Source organism: Rana temporaria, chromosome 11, assembly GCF_905171775.1.
Source record: "Rana temporaria chromosome 11, aRanTem1.1, whole genome shotgun sequence".
NCBI lineage: Eukaryota > Metazoa > Chordata > Amphibia > Anura > Ranidae > Rana > Rana temporaria.
Window position 1 is genome coordinate 83,210,071 of NC_053499.1, and position 20,568 is coordinate 83,230,638.

At 44.5% G+C, this 20,568-nt stretch overlaps 1 protein-coding gene across 1 annotated transcript in view; it reads right to left on the reverse strand.

The window, feature by feature from the left end:
* The window catches only part of SLC6A2 (solute carrier family 6 member 2), an 821,078-nt gene that overhangs the window by 338,490 nt on the left and 462,020 nt on the right, over positions 1–20,568 (reverse strand). The window contains exon 10 of the mRNA XM_040328742.1: positions 18,777–18,905. Within this exon, the coding sequence (XP_040184676.1) occupies positions 18,777–18,905 (129 nt within the window). The remainder of the gene's footprint in view (positions 1–18,776; positions 18,906–20,568) is intronic.

Consider the following 20,568-nt stretch of genomic DNA (forward strand, 5'->3'; position numbering starts at 1 on the left):
ATTAGGTTCTATTATTTCTTCTTTGATTTCCCCCTATCAGGCAGGTTTTATTCCCCATAGATTTATCACGGATAACATTCGTTTAACCACAAATATTTTACAAGATGCCAACCTCAATTCTAGGAAGTTATTCATGTTAAGTTTAGATATAAATAAGGCCTTTGACTGTGTTTCTTGGAACTATGTCTCCCTTTTACTACAACATTTCGGCTTCAAAGGGGAATTTCTTAATGTGTTTAGAGCCCTTTATTCCAACCCCTGCACTAGAATTAGGATTCCCGGGTGCAATTCCGAATTCTTCCAGCTTGGTAGAGGTACAAGACAGGGGTGTCCACTTTCCACTTTAATCTTTGCCCTGGCAATTGAGCCATTAGCGGTTGCAATACTGAGTCACCCTTTGATTTCTGGTTACACTAAGGCAGGTTCGGAATATAAACTCTGTATGTATGCAGACGATGTGCTGCTTTTCTTGACCAACCCTGAAGTAACACTGCCAAACCTTCTGGAGACCCTCTCTATTTTTGCGGGCATCTCAGGTCTTACAGTCAACGTTTCCAAGTCATTGGCCCTTCCGGTGGGTTTCTCCCAGGCGGAATTGACTCCTATTAAACAATCGTTCCCTTTCTCTTGGGCCGGTCCAGCCCTCCCCTACCTCGGAATAAAGCTTTCTGGAGATTATAGCGAATTGTTCAACCTTAACTATCCCCCTATGATTACCTCCCTTAAAAAAATGCTGAAATCCTGGTCCCTTTATAATATCTCCTTTATGGGTAAAATTACGGCTGTTAAAATGACCATCCTCCCCAAGCTATTATTCCTATTCCCTGCCCTTCCCTCTCCGGTCCCTAAACCATTTATCCTTAAGTTTCAATCCTGTATCAACAGATTTATCTGGGGGGACAAACCGGCTAGGTTCTCACGGGAGGTTCTTTATAGATCTGGTAAACTCGGGGGATTGGGAGTCCCACAGCTATGGCTTTACTATTTGGCAGGTAGGTTCTCCCAGCAAGCACAATGGTCCATTAGAAGACCCAGAGTCCCTTGGGTCAGGTTCGAACTTGACTCTATCCATCCCCTATACTTACCAGGCCTTTTGTGGTTTTCGGGCCCACGGCCTCCGGAGTTGGCGGATCGCAATCTTTTGGTGGCTCAGGGTTTGAATCTTTGGAGACGGTATTGCTCCTCTCTTTCTTTGGCCTCAGCTGCCCCCCCCCGGGTTCTTCCTTTCTGGGGGATCCCAGACTGCCTTCTGCTTATTTGAACCCTGAGTCATTTGATTGGTGGATTTCCTCCGGCCTGACAACTCTGGAGGATTTTCAACATAATGATGCATTTATCTCTTTTACTCAACTGCAAGCTACTAAGGGGGCCCCAGCTAGTAAGTTCTATAGGTTTATGCAGATTAGACACTTTTTTTTTACTCATTATTCGCTGACCCTCTCTCCCTCTTGCTCATCCTTTGAGTCGATTTGCAGGTCTGGTCCTAGACAGAGGGGTCTGATCTCCCTAATGTATAATGTTCTATCTGGTGATCGTAACCGGGACAAATTGAAGTATATGACCAAATGGGAATCTGATTTGGGCTTGGAATATGAGCTGGAGGATTGGGAGAGGAACTGGCTAAATCTTCGTCAAAGTACAGTTTCACTATCATTTAGGGAGACTGCGCTTAAATTCTACACCCGCTGGTATTATACACCCCAACGCCTACACCAGATTTTCCCCCAGACATCACCAAATTGTTTCAGGGGTTGCCCTACCCTCGGCTCTTTTTTTCATATTTTTTGGGATTGTGGGCAGGTTTCCCAGGTCTGGAAGGGGGTCTTTGATCTCATAGACAAATTGGGGGGCGCTCCGATAGTCTTGTCCTATAGACATTGCCTGCTCTTTGAAAAGATCCCAGACACTCCTAGACCTTTTAGACACCTGATATACACCTTCTGCACGGCAGTCCTTTGGGTGGTGGCCCTTAACTGGAAGTCCCCTGCTGTCCCCTTTTCTCAGGTTCTGTCCAGGATGGATCAGATTATGCTGTCTGAACGGATATTTCATAAATTACATGACTCAATGCCTATATTTGATGCTAAGTGGAACCCATGGTGGTTGTTTCGTATCCAATCCCAAGTTGCAAATGACCTGCTTTGATTTATAATAACATTGCTTGACAAATTTTCTTTTTTTTTGTTATGATTATTATTTATTCCTTCTGCAGTCACGGCTTATGAGGCTGTGTCTCCTTTACTCTCTCTTCTCTGTTCCTTTCCTTCTTTTCTTTACTTTGTAACCTTGTATATCCTGTTCTTATGGGTATGCATTGCAGTTCTCCTCCCAAATTATTTGCTTACATGGATACGGATAGTCTTACGAGCTTGTCCCACTGCATGGTATTGGATCTGTTTTATTTTATTTTTTTTATTTTTTATTTTCTTGTTGATGGTTCTACATGTCTCAGGCCCTGTTTGGTCAATTGATGTTTATTGAATCTGTATGCCATGCTCTATCTTATGTACAAGTATGGGCAGTGCTTTGTTCTAGATGCAATGTAACCCTCTGTATTTTTCACTATTTTGCAAATAAAAAAAAATTCTGAAAGTAAAAAAAAACATACATATATGTATGCATTTTACATTTCTATTATGCACTAGCCGACTGTTATTCCAACTATTTCACAATGGGCATATATTACAACCCAGCTGATGTGCTGCTCTCTGCTGGTGGCGATGTTTTTGTTTTGCTTTGGGAGCTGCGATGTGTATCAAGGGGGGCTTCATGTCCCCTGCTGTCCCTGCCTGCCCAATTGGGCGTGCGGGGCCACCTACACATCGGCGCCATGCTTATGCGTCAGCTGCATGACATCTGCGATTTCGCAGTGTCGCTGTGGCTGGAAGCATTACACCATCGAGATGACCCGGGGGAGTGTTTGGGCCTGTGCACCACCTCTTGACGGTGGGCAGTCTCCTGCACTCGCTTCTCAATCATCCACACATGGCGTTGGGGGCGGAGCCTCTCAGGCTCTTCCAGGGGTATTTATTGAGGGTGTGGCACAGCATGGATTTCACTTTTTACTTTCTCTCACTGAGGTCAGACACACCAATGCAGGTCTCCTATTGGAACCCATTCCCTCCAGATTTTCTTCACTCAGGTACACATATGTCATTCACCTGTAGCTTGTTTTTTACTACAGTCTTTACCATACATTTGCACCCTATTTTATTCTTACTCTCTTTTCCCTCCTGCTTTTTCACCTGATGTTTCCTCCATCATACTAGCCAGTTTCTGTCATTTTCTCACTACTTTCCCCTTCAGATTCTATGGGCCTGATTCTCAAAAGAGATACGCAGACTTAACTGCTGTTCAGCCTGCGTATCCCTGTGCCTAACTTTGGAAACGATTTTCAAAAGGCTTTTTCCAAAGTTAGGCAGAAAATCTGACATGTATAAGACACTTACACAGTCAGATTTTAGGATGCAGTACCGCATCCGCCACTGGGGGCATTTCTCATTGAAATGCAGCTTTGCGTATGCAAATGAGGACTTAAGCAGATTTTCAAAGCATTTCATCACTGTGATTTCTGCGTAAGTTCCGAATTTGCCTGCGCAAAACTAGGGCTGGTTTTATAATGTGGAAAGTTAGTCACACATTGTAAAGGCCCATTCCAGCGACGGCATTTGGTATGCATTCCCGAGGGAGAACTCCACGGCAATTTTTAAATTCAAAACCGGCATGGGTTCCCCTCCCAGGAGCATACCAGGCCCTTAGGTCTGGTATGGGTTGTAAGGAGACCCCCCCTCCGCCGAAAAATCGACGTAGGGGGTCCCCCTACAATCCATACCAGACCCGTATCCAAAGCACGCTACCCGGCCGGCCAGGAATGGAGTGGGGACGAGCGAGCGTCGCCCCCCCTCCTGAGCCGTGCCAGGCCGCATGCCCTCAACATGGGGGGGTTGGGTGCTCTGGGGCAGGGGGGCGCACTGCGGGCCCCCCCACCCCAGAGCACCCTGTCCCCATGTTGATGAGGACAGGACCTCTTCCCGACAACCCTTGCCGTTGGTTGTTGGGGTCTGCGGGCGGGGTGCTTATCGGAATCTGGGAGTCCCCTCAAATAAGGGGGCCCCCAGCTACCGGCCCCCCACCCTAAGTGAATGGATATGGGGTACATCGTACCCCTATCCATTCACCTGGAGGCAAAAAGTAAAAGTTAGTAAACACACAACACAAGGCTTTTTAAAATAATTTATTATTCTGCTCCGGATGCCCCCCCTGTCTTCTTTATTAGCTCTATTTCCAGGGGGGGCTTCTTCTTCCGCTCTCCGGGGGTCTTCTTCCACTCTCCGGGGGGGGTTTCTTCTTCCGCTCTCCGGGGGGGGGGGCTTCTCCGCTCTCCGGTGGGCTTCTTCCATCTTCTCCCCTCTTCCGCTGTTGACTCGGCGAACCCCAGTTCTTCTCCAGCTGTCCGGTGCCTTCTTCTTTAGCGCTGGCTGCCTGCTATGTTTGTGTGTTAGCTCAATTAGTAACAGGCAGCCGGCGCGGTCTTCTGTGACGTCAGGGTCTTCTGTTCTTCTCCCCTCTTCCGATGTTGCCTCGTCACCTGTTGTCGCTGTAATGATGGAAGCGCGCCTTGCATCCCATTTATATAGGCATCACCGTCCCATCATGCTCCGGTAGGTACCCACGTGGTGGGTGCACGTGGGTAGGCACCCACCACGTGGGTACCTGCCGGAGCATGATGGGACGGTGATGCCTATATAAATGGGATGCAAGGCGCGCTTCCATCATTACAGCGACAACAGGCGACGAGTCAACATCGGAAGAGGGGAGAAGAACAGAAGACCCTGACGTCACAGAAGACCGCGCCGGCTGCCTGTTACTAATTGAGCTAACACACAAACATAGCAGGCAGCCAGCGCTGAAGAAGAAGGCACCGGACAGCTGGAGAAGAACCGGGGTTCGCCGAGTCAACAGCGGAAGAGGGGAGAAGATGGAAGAAGCCCACCGGAGAGCGGAGAAGCCCCCCCCCCGGAGAGCGGAAGAAGAAACCCCCCCCCCCCGGAGAGTGGAAGAAGACCCCCGGAGAGCGGAAGAAGAAGCCCCCCCTGGAAATAGAGCTAATAAAGAAGACAGGGGGGGGCATCCGGAGCATAATAATAAATTATTTTAAAAAGCCTTGTGTTGTGTGTTTACTAACTTTTACTTTTTGCCTCCAGGTGAATGGATAGGGGTACGATGTACCCCATATCCATTCACTTAGGGTGGGGGGCCGGTATCTGGGGGCCCCCTTATTTGAGGGGACTCCCAGATTCCGATAAGCACCCCGCCCGCAGACCCCGACAACCAACGCCAAGGGTTGTCGGGAAGAGGTCCTGTCCTCATCAACATGGGGACAGGGTGCTCTGGGGTGGGGGGGCCCGCAGTGCGCCCCCCTGCCCCAGAGCACCCAACCCCCCCATGTTGAGGGCATGCGGCCTGGCACGGCTCAGGAGGGGGGGGGACGCTCGCTCGTCCCCACTCCCTTCCTGACCGGCCGTGTAGCGTGCTTTGGATACGGGTCTGGTATGGATTGTAGGGGGACCCCCTACGTCAATTTTTCGGCGTGGGGGGGTCTCCTTACAACCCATACCAGACCTAAGGGCCTGGTATGCTCCTGGGGGGGGAACCCATGCCGTTTTTTTCTTTGAAAATTGGCATGGAGTTCTCCCTCTCAGGAATGCATGCTGAGCGACGCTGTCATTTTTTTTAATAATTATTTGTTTTCCCGGCGCGTCTTTTTTTTTTTCACCCGTCGCAACTTTAGTGTCCCGTCGAAATTCTCAAAGCCGCCCGGCGTTAATTACGTTCGCGCGCTGCACGTCGGGAAAATGACGTCACACGCATGCGCAGTACGGCCGGCACGGGAGCGTGCCTCATTTAAATTTTAAACGCCCCCAGGAGAGGAGGACCGCCTTACGACGGCGGCACTTAAGTTACACGGCCTAAAATTTCTACGTAAGTGCTTTGACGATCGGGCACTTAGGTAGAAATTTTAAGTCAGTGTAACTTAACTGCTGAAATTTAAGTTACGCAGGATTTTTGAGAATTTGGCCCTATGTTCCTACTACCCTTGGCTCACGTCTTCCATCCATATATAGATATACATGCGTTTTTTGTACGCTTACCGACCTTACTATTTCAAATATCTATGTACACATTACATGTTTGCATATGACTTACTTGGAGCATTTACCTGGAGCCTGTTCCTTTAATACCATCTTCACCACACACCCGCACTCTATTTCACCTTCACTCTCCCTCTCTTTCTGCTTTCTTATCTTATTTTATTTATATTTTTTTCTCTTTCATCACACTAGCTAGTTCTTGGCATTTCTCACCTTATTCCCCTTCAGTCTTTATGCTTTCACCACTCTTCGCTCAGGTTCTTCATCTACATATAGATATACATGCATTTTTATACGCCTACCTATCTCATTACCAGAGCTTTTTTTTCTCAGAAATAGGTGCAGGAACTCAATCACGACCCTGTTCAGATTTCACAAACAGTAGGAGGATCTTAAATGGGCTTTAAATGCCAGGGTTGCATTAAATACAGAGTGCAGAGTTCAGGGGGTTACACACAGAGTGCAGAGCTGTTGCTTGTAAACACAGAAACCAGACTTTTGTGTTTACAAGTGATTGTGGTGAGCAGGCAACAAAGGGTCTGAGCCAGAGGTGGTGGAACTGAGTTCCCCCAAGTTCCCCCTGAAAAAAAGCCCTGCTCATTACTAACTATCCAACATACATATTTATGTTTAGAGCCAATACTCCTTTTGGACCTATTGAGACTGCTGGGGATACACAAATTCCATCCATGCTGTGCCTTTCTTCCGTTTAGCCCCGGTTGGGACTTCGTTTGGCCCCGCCTCCTCGGCTCCCTGGCAGGACACTCACTGCCGCCGCATTGGGAGCCTCACATGCGCTTGATCCTTGGCCATGTCCATTGGTGAGTATGGGGTTTTCCATATCAAGGGCCCCCCTTACCCTGTGCCCTTCATATCATACTACATACTTTATCTTTTCATTTTAGCTATACCACGAGCATCTACCCCTGAAGAGCGAGCTAAGCCTCGCGAAACGCGTCGGGTATACACATGATGCTTGTGCATTTTTTAATATGTACAGTTACTTGCAATATTATTTTTTGTATTCTGTATGAATTGGCTTATGTTCATGACATTAATGTATGTACTGCTTTTTACTTGAATTAAATTTATACTGTAATTACTCCTGTTATTTTATTGGCTCCATAGTGCTCACCTCACTCAAAGTCCCAAGGGCGATTTTTTTTTTTTGATTTTTTTTTTAACGCTAAATGCAGGGATGGAGGTGTGTCTCTGGTGACACCAGACCTTTTATCTATTTTCCTCTGTGCTGACATGGAGCTTGTCAGGAAAGGAAAATTACGGTAAGTATTTGAATTCAACTTTCCGTTTTCCTGACGGCTCAATGTCAGCCCAGCTGAGAATTAACTAGCAAAAACAGGGGAGGGATAATGCTACATACTCCTCAGTTCTGACTAAAACAGTAACAGAAGCCATGATATGAATATGAATATTTTGGTGTCCACATAGCAGCATTGCAGATAGTTTTAGACACCCGGCCTGCTGTCACTCTTAAGGTCCGGACCTTTCTAGTGAGAGAGCCATGATTTTCTTGGCATAGCCAGCCTTACAGCCTGCAGGCCAAGGAGATGAGGTTACCAACCAAGAGACAATTTTGCTGGAAGCCATAAAATCATTGTGTTCCACCTGAAAATGACCAACAGATGCACAGACTTCCTGATGGCAGGATTTGCCTTGATTAAATATTTTAAAGCTTAGCCCACATCCGATGGGCTAACTTCTTGAGTACTCCCCAAAGGGAACGTAGGAGGAAAACCTCTTGTGTAATATGGACTCTGAAGGTCAGTTCAGGCACATATTCAAGCACTGGCATGAGAACCATCCTGTCTGGAAAGAACGCAAGTATGGGTTCTCTAAACCTCAAGGACACCAATGCTGATGTAATTGCCACCAGTAAATCAGTTTCAGAGAGAGGTACCACAGGGTGATTGAAGGCATCTGATGAAATAACATCCATCAGCATTGGGATATCTCATTCCGGAAACAATTTGAGGTTTCAATCAAGTCACATCTTGAAAAACTGTATAATTAAGCACTGGAAGACCACTGTATGCCGGTGAAGACAGGGATAGTCAAAATGCATGCCTATAGCATGCTTGCACATAGAGCCAAGTCAAGCCTCGCCTGTAGGCATTCGGAGCAGGGGTCTGAGGAGTCCAGTGTAAAATCTTGATCAGCGAATATACTGGTCATATATGCCATGTTTCACTATAGGTATGCTTAGCGTTGTCCTTTCTTGTCTCGTAAGATTATTCCAATCTTCACAGAGCATTCAACATTCGTTAGCCCCTGCCTCTCCAGACCACGGCCATCAGCCTAAGCCTGTCGGATGCCGGATGAATGGGACTGGAGAAGATTTAATCTACCAGGCAGAGGGAGTTACTCCTTGACACTCATAGGGATGAGTAGTGGGTACCAGAACTGTCACCTTCCCTTTCCCCAGCCTTAGCTGGAAGCTGAGAATTAGAGGGAGCAGCAGAAAAAGGCATAAGCCGTCTTGGCGATCTATTCTGCGGTTAGCACCTCCACTCCAAGAGCTTGTGGATCCTGGGCCCTGGAATGGAACTTCAGCAACTTAGTGCCGACTGGGAATGTAAGCAGTCTACCTCTGACAGAAGAAACACCAAGCTCTGTTAGTTCTCGGAAGACTCACAGTAGCCTGGACCATCCATTGTCGCCCAGACTTGTCCTGGACAAGTAGTTTGCCTGAAGGTACTACCGGCCAGGCACATAGGTCACAAATCGTTGGGAGGATTGACTTGGATGAATTCTAGAAAACTTCAGAAGTGAGAGACTGAGCCTTGTTTCCAGATGTAGGCCTCAGTTGTTGTGCTGTCCAACTTTCCCAGAACAGGCTTACCCTGGATGAGGTGACTAAAGCTGCCCTCAACTTCAGGACAGAGTCTTGGATTCTTGACACAAGGCCATTGGCCCTGAGCTCATTGTTCTTGAAGTAAGGCTCCCCTACACTGGCTGGTGTCTGACTGCACCACCAGATTGTCTGAGCTGCAGGAGCAAGGAGATTTCTATGGCTCAATCTGGGACATGAAGGATGAAAGATCTCCAAATATGGCCCAAAATGCTTGCCTTAGGAGACCTGTGTCAATCGCTACAGCTGTACCTATGTCCACAGAGGAACCACATAGTGCCCCTAGGGCATGTATGGGTCTCACAATCCCAAAATAACCGAAAACCTCCTGACATGGAAGTTTCACTGACTCTTGGTTCATGCTTTGGTTTCCCTGTCTTTCCTGGACTCCCAGCCAGAAAAACACAGAAGCTAAGCTTTCTGGCGTGAGACTGAACATGGAAACTGATTGAGTTTTCGTTTTTCTTTAATTCAGTAGACCTTCATCTTGAGGCAGGAAGCCCAAACTGGCTACTATAACATCTAGGCTTGACCTTCTGCGATTTAAGAAAAAATGCTGTGATAACTTTTGTCCTTGAAGGTCACATCTTCTGATGGTAAGGTCATGTATACGGCCAATCCCACCAGAGACACATACTGACCAAAGGGGTGATCCCAACCCCTGAACCCCTATTCGTTCAAAAGGCATAACTTTGACATCCTGCCGTGATGATACACTCGAATCTTGACGAACAAGCACTTGATCCATTCCACATCCAGCTGTCTTCTGGACGTACTTAAAATACTTCCAAATTTTCACTTCTATATAAAGGCATTTCACCAACCTTACCAATCTGGACACAGGTCGTCCTCATCTTTCTGAGAATTAATTGGACTGAGAAAGCCCTGAAAGATGGCTGGACATTGCCAAACAGACGGCACCCGCACAAGACAAATCCTTCCTTTAGAACGTCTTGACCATCTGCTTAATTGTGACAACTGGTTAGGTGTCCTTGTCGTCTTTATCCTAGGTTTCTTGACCTAGGCAACATCCCTGCAGTCATATTTGTCTGTTTCTCTCTGGAAGGATATGAAGCGGATTGTTCGCTTGGGAAGGCTTGGAGGCTTCACGGGGTGAGTGGAAAACACTTTTAGAGTGTATTAACCACATGTTTAATGAATGTGACACCTGTTGGGTGTCGTCATCTTCATCCTTGAATGCTTGAACAAAGCAGAATGTATGCAGTCATGTCCATCCGGAAGTTTGGAAAATGGGCTGCTTCACCTGATATGGTTAGGCAGCTTCTTATTGCCAGAGCAGATAACCCTTTCACAGGGTGAGCAGAAAACACTAATTTAGAGTGTATAGGTGTAGCGGGGTCATCCGACCAGAGCTTCAAGGCAGGTCACCCTTGCTGGACTTATATTGCAAATTGTAAATATGTTGGACATTGTTAGGCAGTTATGCATTGCGGGGCTACTAGTAGCAGGAGACACGGACTCCATGGACTCCTCGGAGAAACGGACTACATTTCCCTCAATACTTTGCCCCCCCAGAAGGATGTGACGTCTTACTCAGACTGGGGAAGGAGGTCATTTAAGGAAGGGGGTGGCGCCTTTTTCGCGCTCTCTGGGCCAGCCTTCTCTCCTGTGCAGAGCTGCGTACAGAGACAGCTGCCCTGTTATGCCGGAAGCCTGGGCCTAGATATACCGGGAGACCAGCTATCCAGACGGAAGCAAGACCCCCCTCAGCTCTATTCAGTGTTTCTCGGAGATTGAAGAGGAAGCCCGGCTGACAACCACAGCAGCGGAGCACCCTCGTCTGGGATCCGGTGTACCGTGAAGCGACATCTTGCCAGCGTATTTTTTCCTTTCTGAGGAGAAATCAGGCGGGTCGGCCTGTTGGGTGAGAGAGCACCTGCTCAGTTTTTCTGACTCTTTTTGGCTACCATAGACATCTAGCACATTTCACAGGCCACGGACACATGTTAGCCCATAGCCGAAACTTAAAGGCCTAGTTAAATTGTTCCAGTGTTTCACAAGAGTGATCGGTGCGGTGATCGACCTCACAATGTTCTGCTACACTAGACATTCTGTTATATGATATTTTTTCCCTTCAACTATTACCTGTGGATTACAAATATTAACGTGCACCAACCGGCCGCCACATGAACATCAACTAATCTGCAGAACTGCCCACTAGGGACGCTCGCGAGCATAGACTGACATCTTGAGTTTAAGCGGGTGGTACCATCCTCGGGTCTAGAATAGCCTATTAATTTACACTGATTGCTGATCTCTTTTTTTTTTTTTTTGCAAGGGCCCTTGCGGATCAGGCTGAGTTATTGTCATTAATTGTGTCTATGTCAAAATCCTATATCTGCTGTTTTCTGAGTCTTTATACAGTAAAATTACCCCTTACATTCAAATATATTCACTGTGTGGAGTACATTTTCTTATTTGGCAGGACTGCTCGTCACAACAGGTAATTCACTTCCATTGTTGTGAGTATTGAAGAGGGTGCTGCCGTGGATATACGGTGGGTATTATGAGATTCACTTGTGATGGTGGATCTATTATAGACAATTGAAGAAAAAACTTGTTGGTGGAAATTGATTGCATGACCACCTCAAGAAGAATTTTTGTGAACTTTTTTCAATACGAACTTTATTTTCAAAAATGTTTATGCTATTGTATCACGGTCTAATTGGTAGACCTTTTTGTACACATTTTATATCACAACCAATGCTATATGGTTTTTATCACTTACAATGTATGGTACATATTGATTGAAGTGTTAGTTTTTTCTTCATTTGTCTATAATAGATCCACCATCACAAGTGAATCTCATAATACCCACCATCCACGGCAGGTGTTACACTAATTTAGCACCCTCTTCAATACTCACAACACTCATTTCACAGTTCACCCCTGTACCCTGAGAAGCAGCTTAATTTTTACAATTATTTCATATATATGTATGCACGTTTTGAATTATATTTAGTACTTGGCACGGAAACTACCCTATTTTATCAATTTACTTCCATTATTGTTATTGTATATTGCATGCCTGTTTTGTGACTTCAACCCAGCAGGGGTCACAATATCCCGCTTACTGGACTTCTGATGTGTCAGGGGAGGGTTCAAGCTAGATGAAAAGGGGTGAACTGAGCCAAAAGAGAGTAGATCCCAAATCAACCAGCGGCTCCTTCGGGGGTAGCGCTAAATAGGCAATGTGTTCCTTGGTTGCGACAACCTTTTAGGTATCACCCTTATCCCTGGCTGATTGAGCCAGTGGGATATATTCTGCCATGCCCATCCAGAAATTCGGAAAATGGGTAGCTTCACCTGGTATGCTTGGTATGCTTCTCATTGTCAGAGCAGATAACCCTTTCACAGGATGAGCAGTAAACACACCTTTAGAGTGTATAGGTACTATGTTGCTTGGATGTGACAACCTTTCAGGTGCCACCTTTATCCCTGGCTGTTTAAGCCTGTGGGATACATATTGCTATGCCCATCCGTGTATTCCTCTTATGGAGCCTGAAGAGGGATGTCTATTTGGGAAAGCTATTAGATGGCTCCTTGCCATAGAATTTTAAACCCCTCAGAGTGTAAGTAAGCTGATAGCATAGCCCAGCATCACATAGCCCCGGATCTCACTGGCTCGTTTTTGACATGCGACCCGACACGCCAAATCGCATGTCAAATAAGCGGCAATAGCACCTCTCTAATCGGTGCAACGCTGCATCTGTGGCGCCGCACCAACTTCACAAAGGCAGTATTGTACTACCCTTGAGATTTCGGGTCGCGACCCATATTGACATCTGCACAGAGACTTGCATAGATGTCTCTGAAAATGGCGTCCGGAATCGAAACTGATTAGCGGGAGAAAAGGCTGAATTGCACAGCCTCATAAATGCAATCCAGTGCGACCCTGGACAAGGGGAAAAAAAGGTTAAATGCAGTAAGTAGATTGCTTAGTAACAAACCCTGAGGGGTTAACCACAGCTAGAGGGAGCCAGAAGTGTCCATCTTCAGCCCTGATCATCAGGTGGAGGCTAATTAGCTAAAACCTAGTCCTGCAAAGGATCAGGACATGATGAAAAGTTTGTTCAGAACCGCAACAAAAAGGTAGGAATTTGCAACAAAAATACAACCATCTGCAGTGTACCCAAACCAAGGGAATTGTAGATCTCTTTATTTTATATATATATATATATATATATTTTTTATTATTATTATTATTATTATTATTATTATTATATATTAATTTTTTTGGAAAACAAAGATCACACAGAAAAATGAAAGGATATCCCATATCTCAACAAGCCATGGCTGGCTCCAGTAGACATCCCAGATGACTCCTCTACCTTCTCTGGAAGTGCTGGTCTTTGGAGGGGGTTTGGCATAATGGCACGACAGTAAAGTAAACATGAGAAGCCACCAACAGGTTATTGCCATGTGTGAACAGACAAAGTGTTACTTTGTATCTGTTATGCAGAGTACCCCCAGTGGGGAAGCTCACCCAGTAATGCAGCATACCAGTGTCGGCCCAAGACATTGTGCTGCCTGGGACCAAGAATGAAATGCTGCCCCCCCCCCCCCCCCCAGAAAAAAAATCACGCCAACCAAAAGGCCCCCACATTCATTATGTTATATCATGATAACTAAAGGGGACCCATCATGGCTCTATACATGTATAAAGAGGACCTGTCATTGCTCTATACATGTATATAGATAGAGGACCTGTCATTACTCTTTACATGTAAAGGGATATCAAGAGGACCTGTCATGGCTCTATAAATGTATATAGGACTATAAAGAGTATTTGACATAGCTCTATACACATATAAAGGAGTATAACGAGGGCCTGTCATGGCTCTATAGATGTATAAAGAGAACCTGTCATGGCTCTATACATGTATAAAGAAGTATAAAGAGGACCTGTCATGGCTCTATACATGTATAAAGGAGTATAACGAGGGCCTGTCATGGCTCTATAGATGTATAAATAGGGCCTGTCATGGCTCTATACATGCATATAGGCATATAAAAGGACCTGCCATGGCTCTATACATGTATCCAGGAGTATAAAGGGACCTGTGAATTGCCGGCGGCCATAATGTCTTTTGCGCAAACTAATCAATGTACGCTAATTGTGTTTTTTTTGGTACCAAATATATGTAGAAGAATACATATTGGCCTAAACTGAAGAAAATTGTTTATTTTTCTAAATTTTGGGGATATTTATTATAGCAAAAAGTTAAAAAATATATATATTTATAGCACAAAAAAAAAACGCAGAGGTGATCAAATATCACCAAAAGAAAGCTCCATTTGTGGGAAAAAAGGACATCAATTTTATTTGGGTAGCAGAGCTGGCGGAACAGGCTGGCGGGCATCAGTATGCTGCCCCCCTAAAAGTGCTGCCTGGTACCCCCCGGTCCCATCATAGGGCCGGCCCTGCAGCATACATTTGGATACAAAGCATTTAGCTCGACACTGGCAAAGCGTGCATAGGGGGAACTCTGCCATGACCGTTGTCCATCTTGTTTGGACCCTGCAGACCCCAGACATGGCTGTTAGCCATGATAAAGCCGCTCCTGAGGACCAGCAGTGGGGCTCCCTGGATTATGGTCACATAGACGACACCAGGGACTGCGTCCAGCTTAATCCACACGCATGGACTGACAGCCAGCCATTTAGACCAGCAAGGTAGAGGAGCACACCTACGTCCTGCGCGTAGGAGGAAAAGAGAAGAACGCTGAGGTGAGTGAAAAATGTATACAAGTTAAGTCCTGTGGGGTGGGAAGAGCCTGTAGTCAGCTGTGCTGACATAGAGCCGCCAGGAAAGTGATTTGAATACATTTCCTTGAACAAGCATACAGAAGGCATAATGGCACATAAGTACAGAGAACCGTAATAACAGCAACAAAGCAAAGTGCAAAAAAATAAATGAAAGAATGGAAAAACACAATATGCAGTTTTGCTATCCTATGAAATGGAAACACAGACAGCAATGAGAGACCCCGGGCGGGGGGTAACTAGCCATATGCTGTTGAGATCTCCTGACAAGAGATCTGTATGGTTGGTAAGGAGATCTGATATCAGAGGTGGAGGAATCTCTGCTTTAACATCTCATCACTTTTCCTTGGGTGTCTCATTTGAAGTCACTGCTGATTAACCCATTGAAGGACTGTTTCTTGTTATTTATATTATTTGGAACAGGTTCCCCTGTTTTTGTTATTTTTATCCATCACAGTGGTTAAATTTGTGAAGGGGACTTTTTTTCACAGGACTCATTACATTTACCTATCCATCATTTGTTGGAATACTTTTGTGGGTCTGGTTTTTATTGGTTATAGATTTTTTCACATGTCACATATGAATTTTTATTTTATTTTATTGCAGTGCAGCCATAATGTTTTCCTATTGTCCATTGTGTGTGTATCCCACATGGTTGGTTGCAGCAGCAGTTATATTTCACTTTTTATTTTGTGTTGATTCATATACACACTGAGACAGCACAGTATTTTTTCACAACCATATACTATATTTAAAGGATTTTTTTCATTTATATTGTTTCACTTTAAGCATCATTAGAATCACTGCTTCTGTAAAAAAAAAAAAAAAAAAAAAAAAATTAAAACTGTTTGCATATATACATGGCCCCATCTGGGCCCTTATACCCTTTTTATGGCCAATAACTTGCATATAAGCCTTCAAAATGGGCACTTTTGATTTTTCAAGTTTGGGTCCCACAGACTTTCATAGGGTTTGGAGTTTGGGTCTGAACTTTTACAATGTTCGAGAGTTCTGTTATGAACCAAACCGGGGGGGGGGGGGGTGTTTGGCCAAACTCTACTCCCAGGTTTCTCCTCCAAAATCTCATACATTCTGGGCCAAATCTTCAAAGGAGATACGCAGGCGGAACTGCTGTTCAGCCTGCGTATCCCTGTGCCTAACTTTGGAAACGATCCTCAAAATGATTTTTTCAAAGTTAGGCAGAAGATCTGACATCTGTAAGACACTTACAATGTCAGATCTTAGGATGCAGTACCGCATCCGCCGCTGGGGGCATTTCTCATTGAAATGCCGTTTGCGTATGCAAATGAGGACTTAAGCAGATCCACAAAGCTTTTAAGCATTGTGGTTTCTGCGTAAGTTCCGATTTGCTTGCGCAAAATTAGGGCTGGTTTTACAATGTGTAAAGTTAGTACACCATGTAAAACCAGACCTTTTTTTCGATCGCCGCAATTTTTTTTTTAATTTGAATTTTTTTTCCCGGCGCGTATTTTTTTTTTTCACCTGTCGCAACTTTATTGTCCCATCGCAATGCACAAAGCCCGGCGTAAATTACGTTCGCGCACTGCACGTCGGGAAAATTACATCACACACCTGCGCAGTACGGCCGGCGCGGGAGCGCGCCTCATTTAAATTGTAATCGCCCCCCGGAGAGGAGGACCGCCTTGCGACGGAGGCACTTAAGTTACACGGCGTGTAATTTCTAGGTAAGTGCTTTGAAGATCGGGCACTTAGGTAGAAATTTAACGCCTGTGTAACTTAACTGCTGAAAGTTAAGTTAGGCTACGTTTTTGGGAATTTGGCCCTCTGTTCCCATCCACGTCTATAGGGTAGTTCAGCCACATTTTGTGTGGCTGAAATTAGGGTAGAGTAAATTTGTGAAATCATACCTTTTTTATTTGGCTCATACAGTATATCCAGCAGTAAAGGGTGGTCAGTTAGCACCAGATTGGAGTGGCAAGCTTTGACCTGCAGAGCGTGACGCAGTTGTAAATACCTATAAAACTGTTGTTTTGGCAAGATCGAAGAAAGATTGGAGATCGAAGAAAGATTTTACCATAGAAAAAAAGAGCAAGGCTACAGGCATCAAATTATGGACTGACCTGCAGTCCCCAGCCTTAAACCTCATCAAGCTATTTTGGGATGAACTAGAGAAGTGGGGGAAATCTAAGCAACCTACTAGTAAAACACATTCATAGGAACTTCTGCAAAAGTGTTGGGAACAACTTTTTGGACAATATTTGATGTATGATGTAGAAAGAATGCCACCAGTGTGTTCGGAAATAATATCTGCAAAAGGTAGCTACTTTGACGAGTCAAAAATTTGAATAAAGTTTATGTTTGTTAAATGTTTCTTCCATAAATTAATTCTGATCATTAATTGTTTATTCATCTTATGCTGTAAGAGCATAATGATATGTTGAACTTCATACATTTTAATAAAAACTTGAATAGTGGGGTTGTTTTAAAACTTTTACTAGTTTAAACTTTAAATAACTTTAAGTATATAAATAATTTTTTTTTTTTTTTAAGTTTTTGATGGCCACGATTCCCTGTCATAGTTCTTTAATGTATTCCTGCCCACAGTAAACTAAAATAAAAAATACAACAGGAAGAGTGGATCATATCATATTGGCAGGACACATCCCTGGACCTCAACTAGGGATGAGCCCGATATTCGAGCCGAACATAAGTTCGACTCGAACATTGGGTTGTTTGCCTGTTTGCCGAATAGCGAACAATTTTGGGTGTTCGCGGCAAATTTAAAAGCCGTGGAACACCCTTTAAAAGTATATGGGAGAAGTCAAAAGTGCTAATTTTAAAGGTTAATATGCAGGTTATTGTCACAAAAAGTGTTTGGGGACCTGGGTCCTGCCCCAGGGGACATGTATCAATGCAAAAAAGAATAAAAAACTGCATTTTTTCCGGGAGCAGTGATTTTAATAATGCTTAAAGTGAAACAATAAAAGTGAAATTTTCCTTTAAATTTCGTACCTGGGGGGTGTCTATAGTATGCCTGTAAAGTAGCCCTTCAGGTCTGGTATGGATATCAAAGGTTGTGTGACTTTTGTCCCAAGCTGTCTACTGTGGTTTTTGACACTTTCTTTTGTGAAATAGTAGGGGTACAATGTATCCTGTTACCAATTCACATAGGGGGGCCAGGATCTGGGGGTCCCCTTTGTTAAAGGTGGCTTTCAGATTTCGATAAGCCCCCTGCCCACAGACCCCCACAACCACTGGGCAAGGGTTGTGGGGATGAGGCCCTTGTCCCCATCAACATGGGGACATCCTTCCCATGTTGGGGGGCATGTGGCCTGGTACGGTTCTTTTCCTGCAGGCCTGCCAGGTTGCGTGCTCGGATAAGGGTCTGGTATAGATTTTCGGTGGGAACCCAACGCCATTTTTTTTTATTTTGGTGCGGATTCCCCTGAAGGGTCTGGTATGGATTTTGAGGGGGACCCCTATGCCATTTAAAAAAAAATTGGTGCAGGGTTCCCCTTAACATTTATTCACTTTTATTGTTTCACTTAAAGCATTATAAAAATCACTGCTCCCCAGAAAGAAATGCAGTTTTTAGAACTTATTTTGCATTGATACATGTCCCCTGGGGCAGGACCCAAGTCCCCAAACACTTTTTATGACAATAACTTGCATATTAACCTTTAAAATTAGCCCTTTTGGTTTTTCATGTTCGTGTCCCATAGACTTTAGCGGTGTTCGCATGTTTGAACGTATTTTATTTCATGTTCTGCTGCAAACGTTCGGCTCATCTTCACCTATAAACACCATATTCATTGTCAATCTGTGTAACATTATCCAGTTTTCATTTAAAATAGTATAAAATATTACTGATATAGCTTAAAATAAGCATAAATACAGGCATAAGCGCCATGTGCCTTAGAAAAGACATTTCCGCCAGAAATATAAAAGTAGATTTTTTTTAGAAATTGAAAATATCCATTACTCACATTTGTTATGCACAGCAGTGCCAGCAGGAATGTAATGAATGCAACTGCAAAGGTAAACGCTTTGCGATGTTTCTTTACGATACTAAAATCATCAGCTATCCCAGTGATAACTGCCTCCATACCACCCATCTGTAAAAAAAAAAAAAAAAAAACATTCACATGTGCCTGTATAAGACATATTGGTCTTTGTACACTTGTGTACGATTATCAATATGAACTTTATATTTAAAAAAAATTACCATATATTTAAACTTCTATTTCTACAAAGTAATTGTTAAAGTATACTCCCAAAAAATGAAATAAAAAAAAAAACACAAAAGGTAATGTTTAGTATTAAAAAAGTAAATATTTGTGAGGAATACAAATTATTAAATAAATCATTACGCTTTAAATAAAAAAAATGGCATTATGCAACCAGTTACTGATTTTTTTTTAAACCAGATAAATTACAGTAGGGTGTAAAACTCATAACTAGAGTTGAGCGGACACCTGGATGTTTGGGTTTGGCCGAACTTCGGAAAAAAGTCCGTGTTCGGGACCCGAACTTGACCCTGAACCCAAACCCCATTGAAGTCAATGGGGACCCAAACTTTTCAGTACTAAAATGTCTCTAAAACACTAAGGGAAAGGGCTGCAAATAGCAGCAGAATGTCGGTAAGAGCATGGCAAGTACTCTGAAAATAAATGTGGATAGGGAAATAACTTAAAATAACATAAAAAAAATAAAAAATTTAATACAAAATAATCTTGACCTAGGAGGACAAGGTCCATATGGAGTAGTAGGTTGAGGTGGCGGTGGATGTGGCGGTGTAGGTGGAAGCGGCGGTGGAGGAGGACGAGGTAGCCAACACAGCAGGTTTTGGTTTTTAATTGATTTATTTTTAAAATTAGGGTACACCCCAAAAGAGTGAGAAAGATCTAGGGTTGCCACCTCATCCCTTTAAACCCGAACACATAATAATTACACAGGTTCTGGGGCTAATTTAATGTCGATAAGGCACCAAGTGAGTTTAATTAGCAGCACCTTAATCAGCCAGAGAACCTCTGTAATTAATATGTTTTCGCTTTTAAAGGGATGATGTGGCAACCCTAGAAAGATCAGAAAAACAAGAATGGCTGGGTAAGGCCGGCCCGGTGTCTATTCTGCACAAGGTACGGACAAGTCCTGTGGGATCCATGCCTGGTTCATTTTAATGTCCACATTGGCTCTGGACAGGCGGCTGCGCTTGTCAGTGATAACGCCCCCTGCCGTGCTAAATACACGTTCAGATAATACACTGGCTGCAGGGCAGGCCAGCACCTCCAAGGCGTAAAGGGCAAGCTCAGGCCATGTGCCCAATTTGGAGACCCAGAAGTTTAAGGGGGCAGACCCGTCATTCAGTATTTGTAGGCGTGTGCACACATACTGCTCCACCATGTTGGTGAAATGATGCCTCCTGCTAAAACGTTCCATATCAGCTGGTGGTGCTGTTTGTTGTGGCATGCTGACAAAGCTTTTCCACATTTTGGCCATGCTAACCCTGCCTTCTGAGGTGCTGGCAGTGCCACGGCTGCGTTGGTGACCTCTTCCTCCTCCTTTGCCTTGTGCTTCCACTGTGCCCCCGCTGTCAGGTGGGAATTCCACCAGCAGCGCGTCTACCAGCGTGCGCTTGTACTCGCGCATCTTGCGATCACACTCCAGTGAGGGAATTAAGGACGGTACATTGTCCTTGTAATGGGGATCCAGCAGCGTGGCCACCCAGTAATCAGCACCTGTTAAAATGTGCGAAACACGGCGGTCATTGCGGAGACA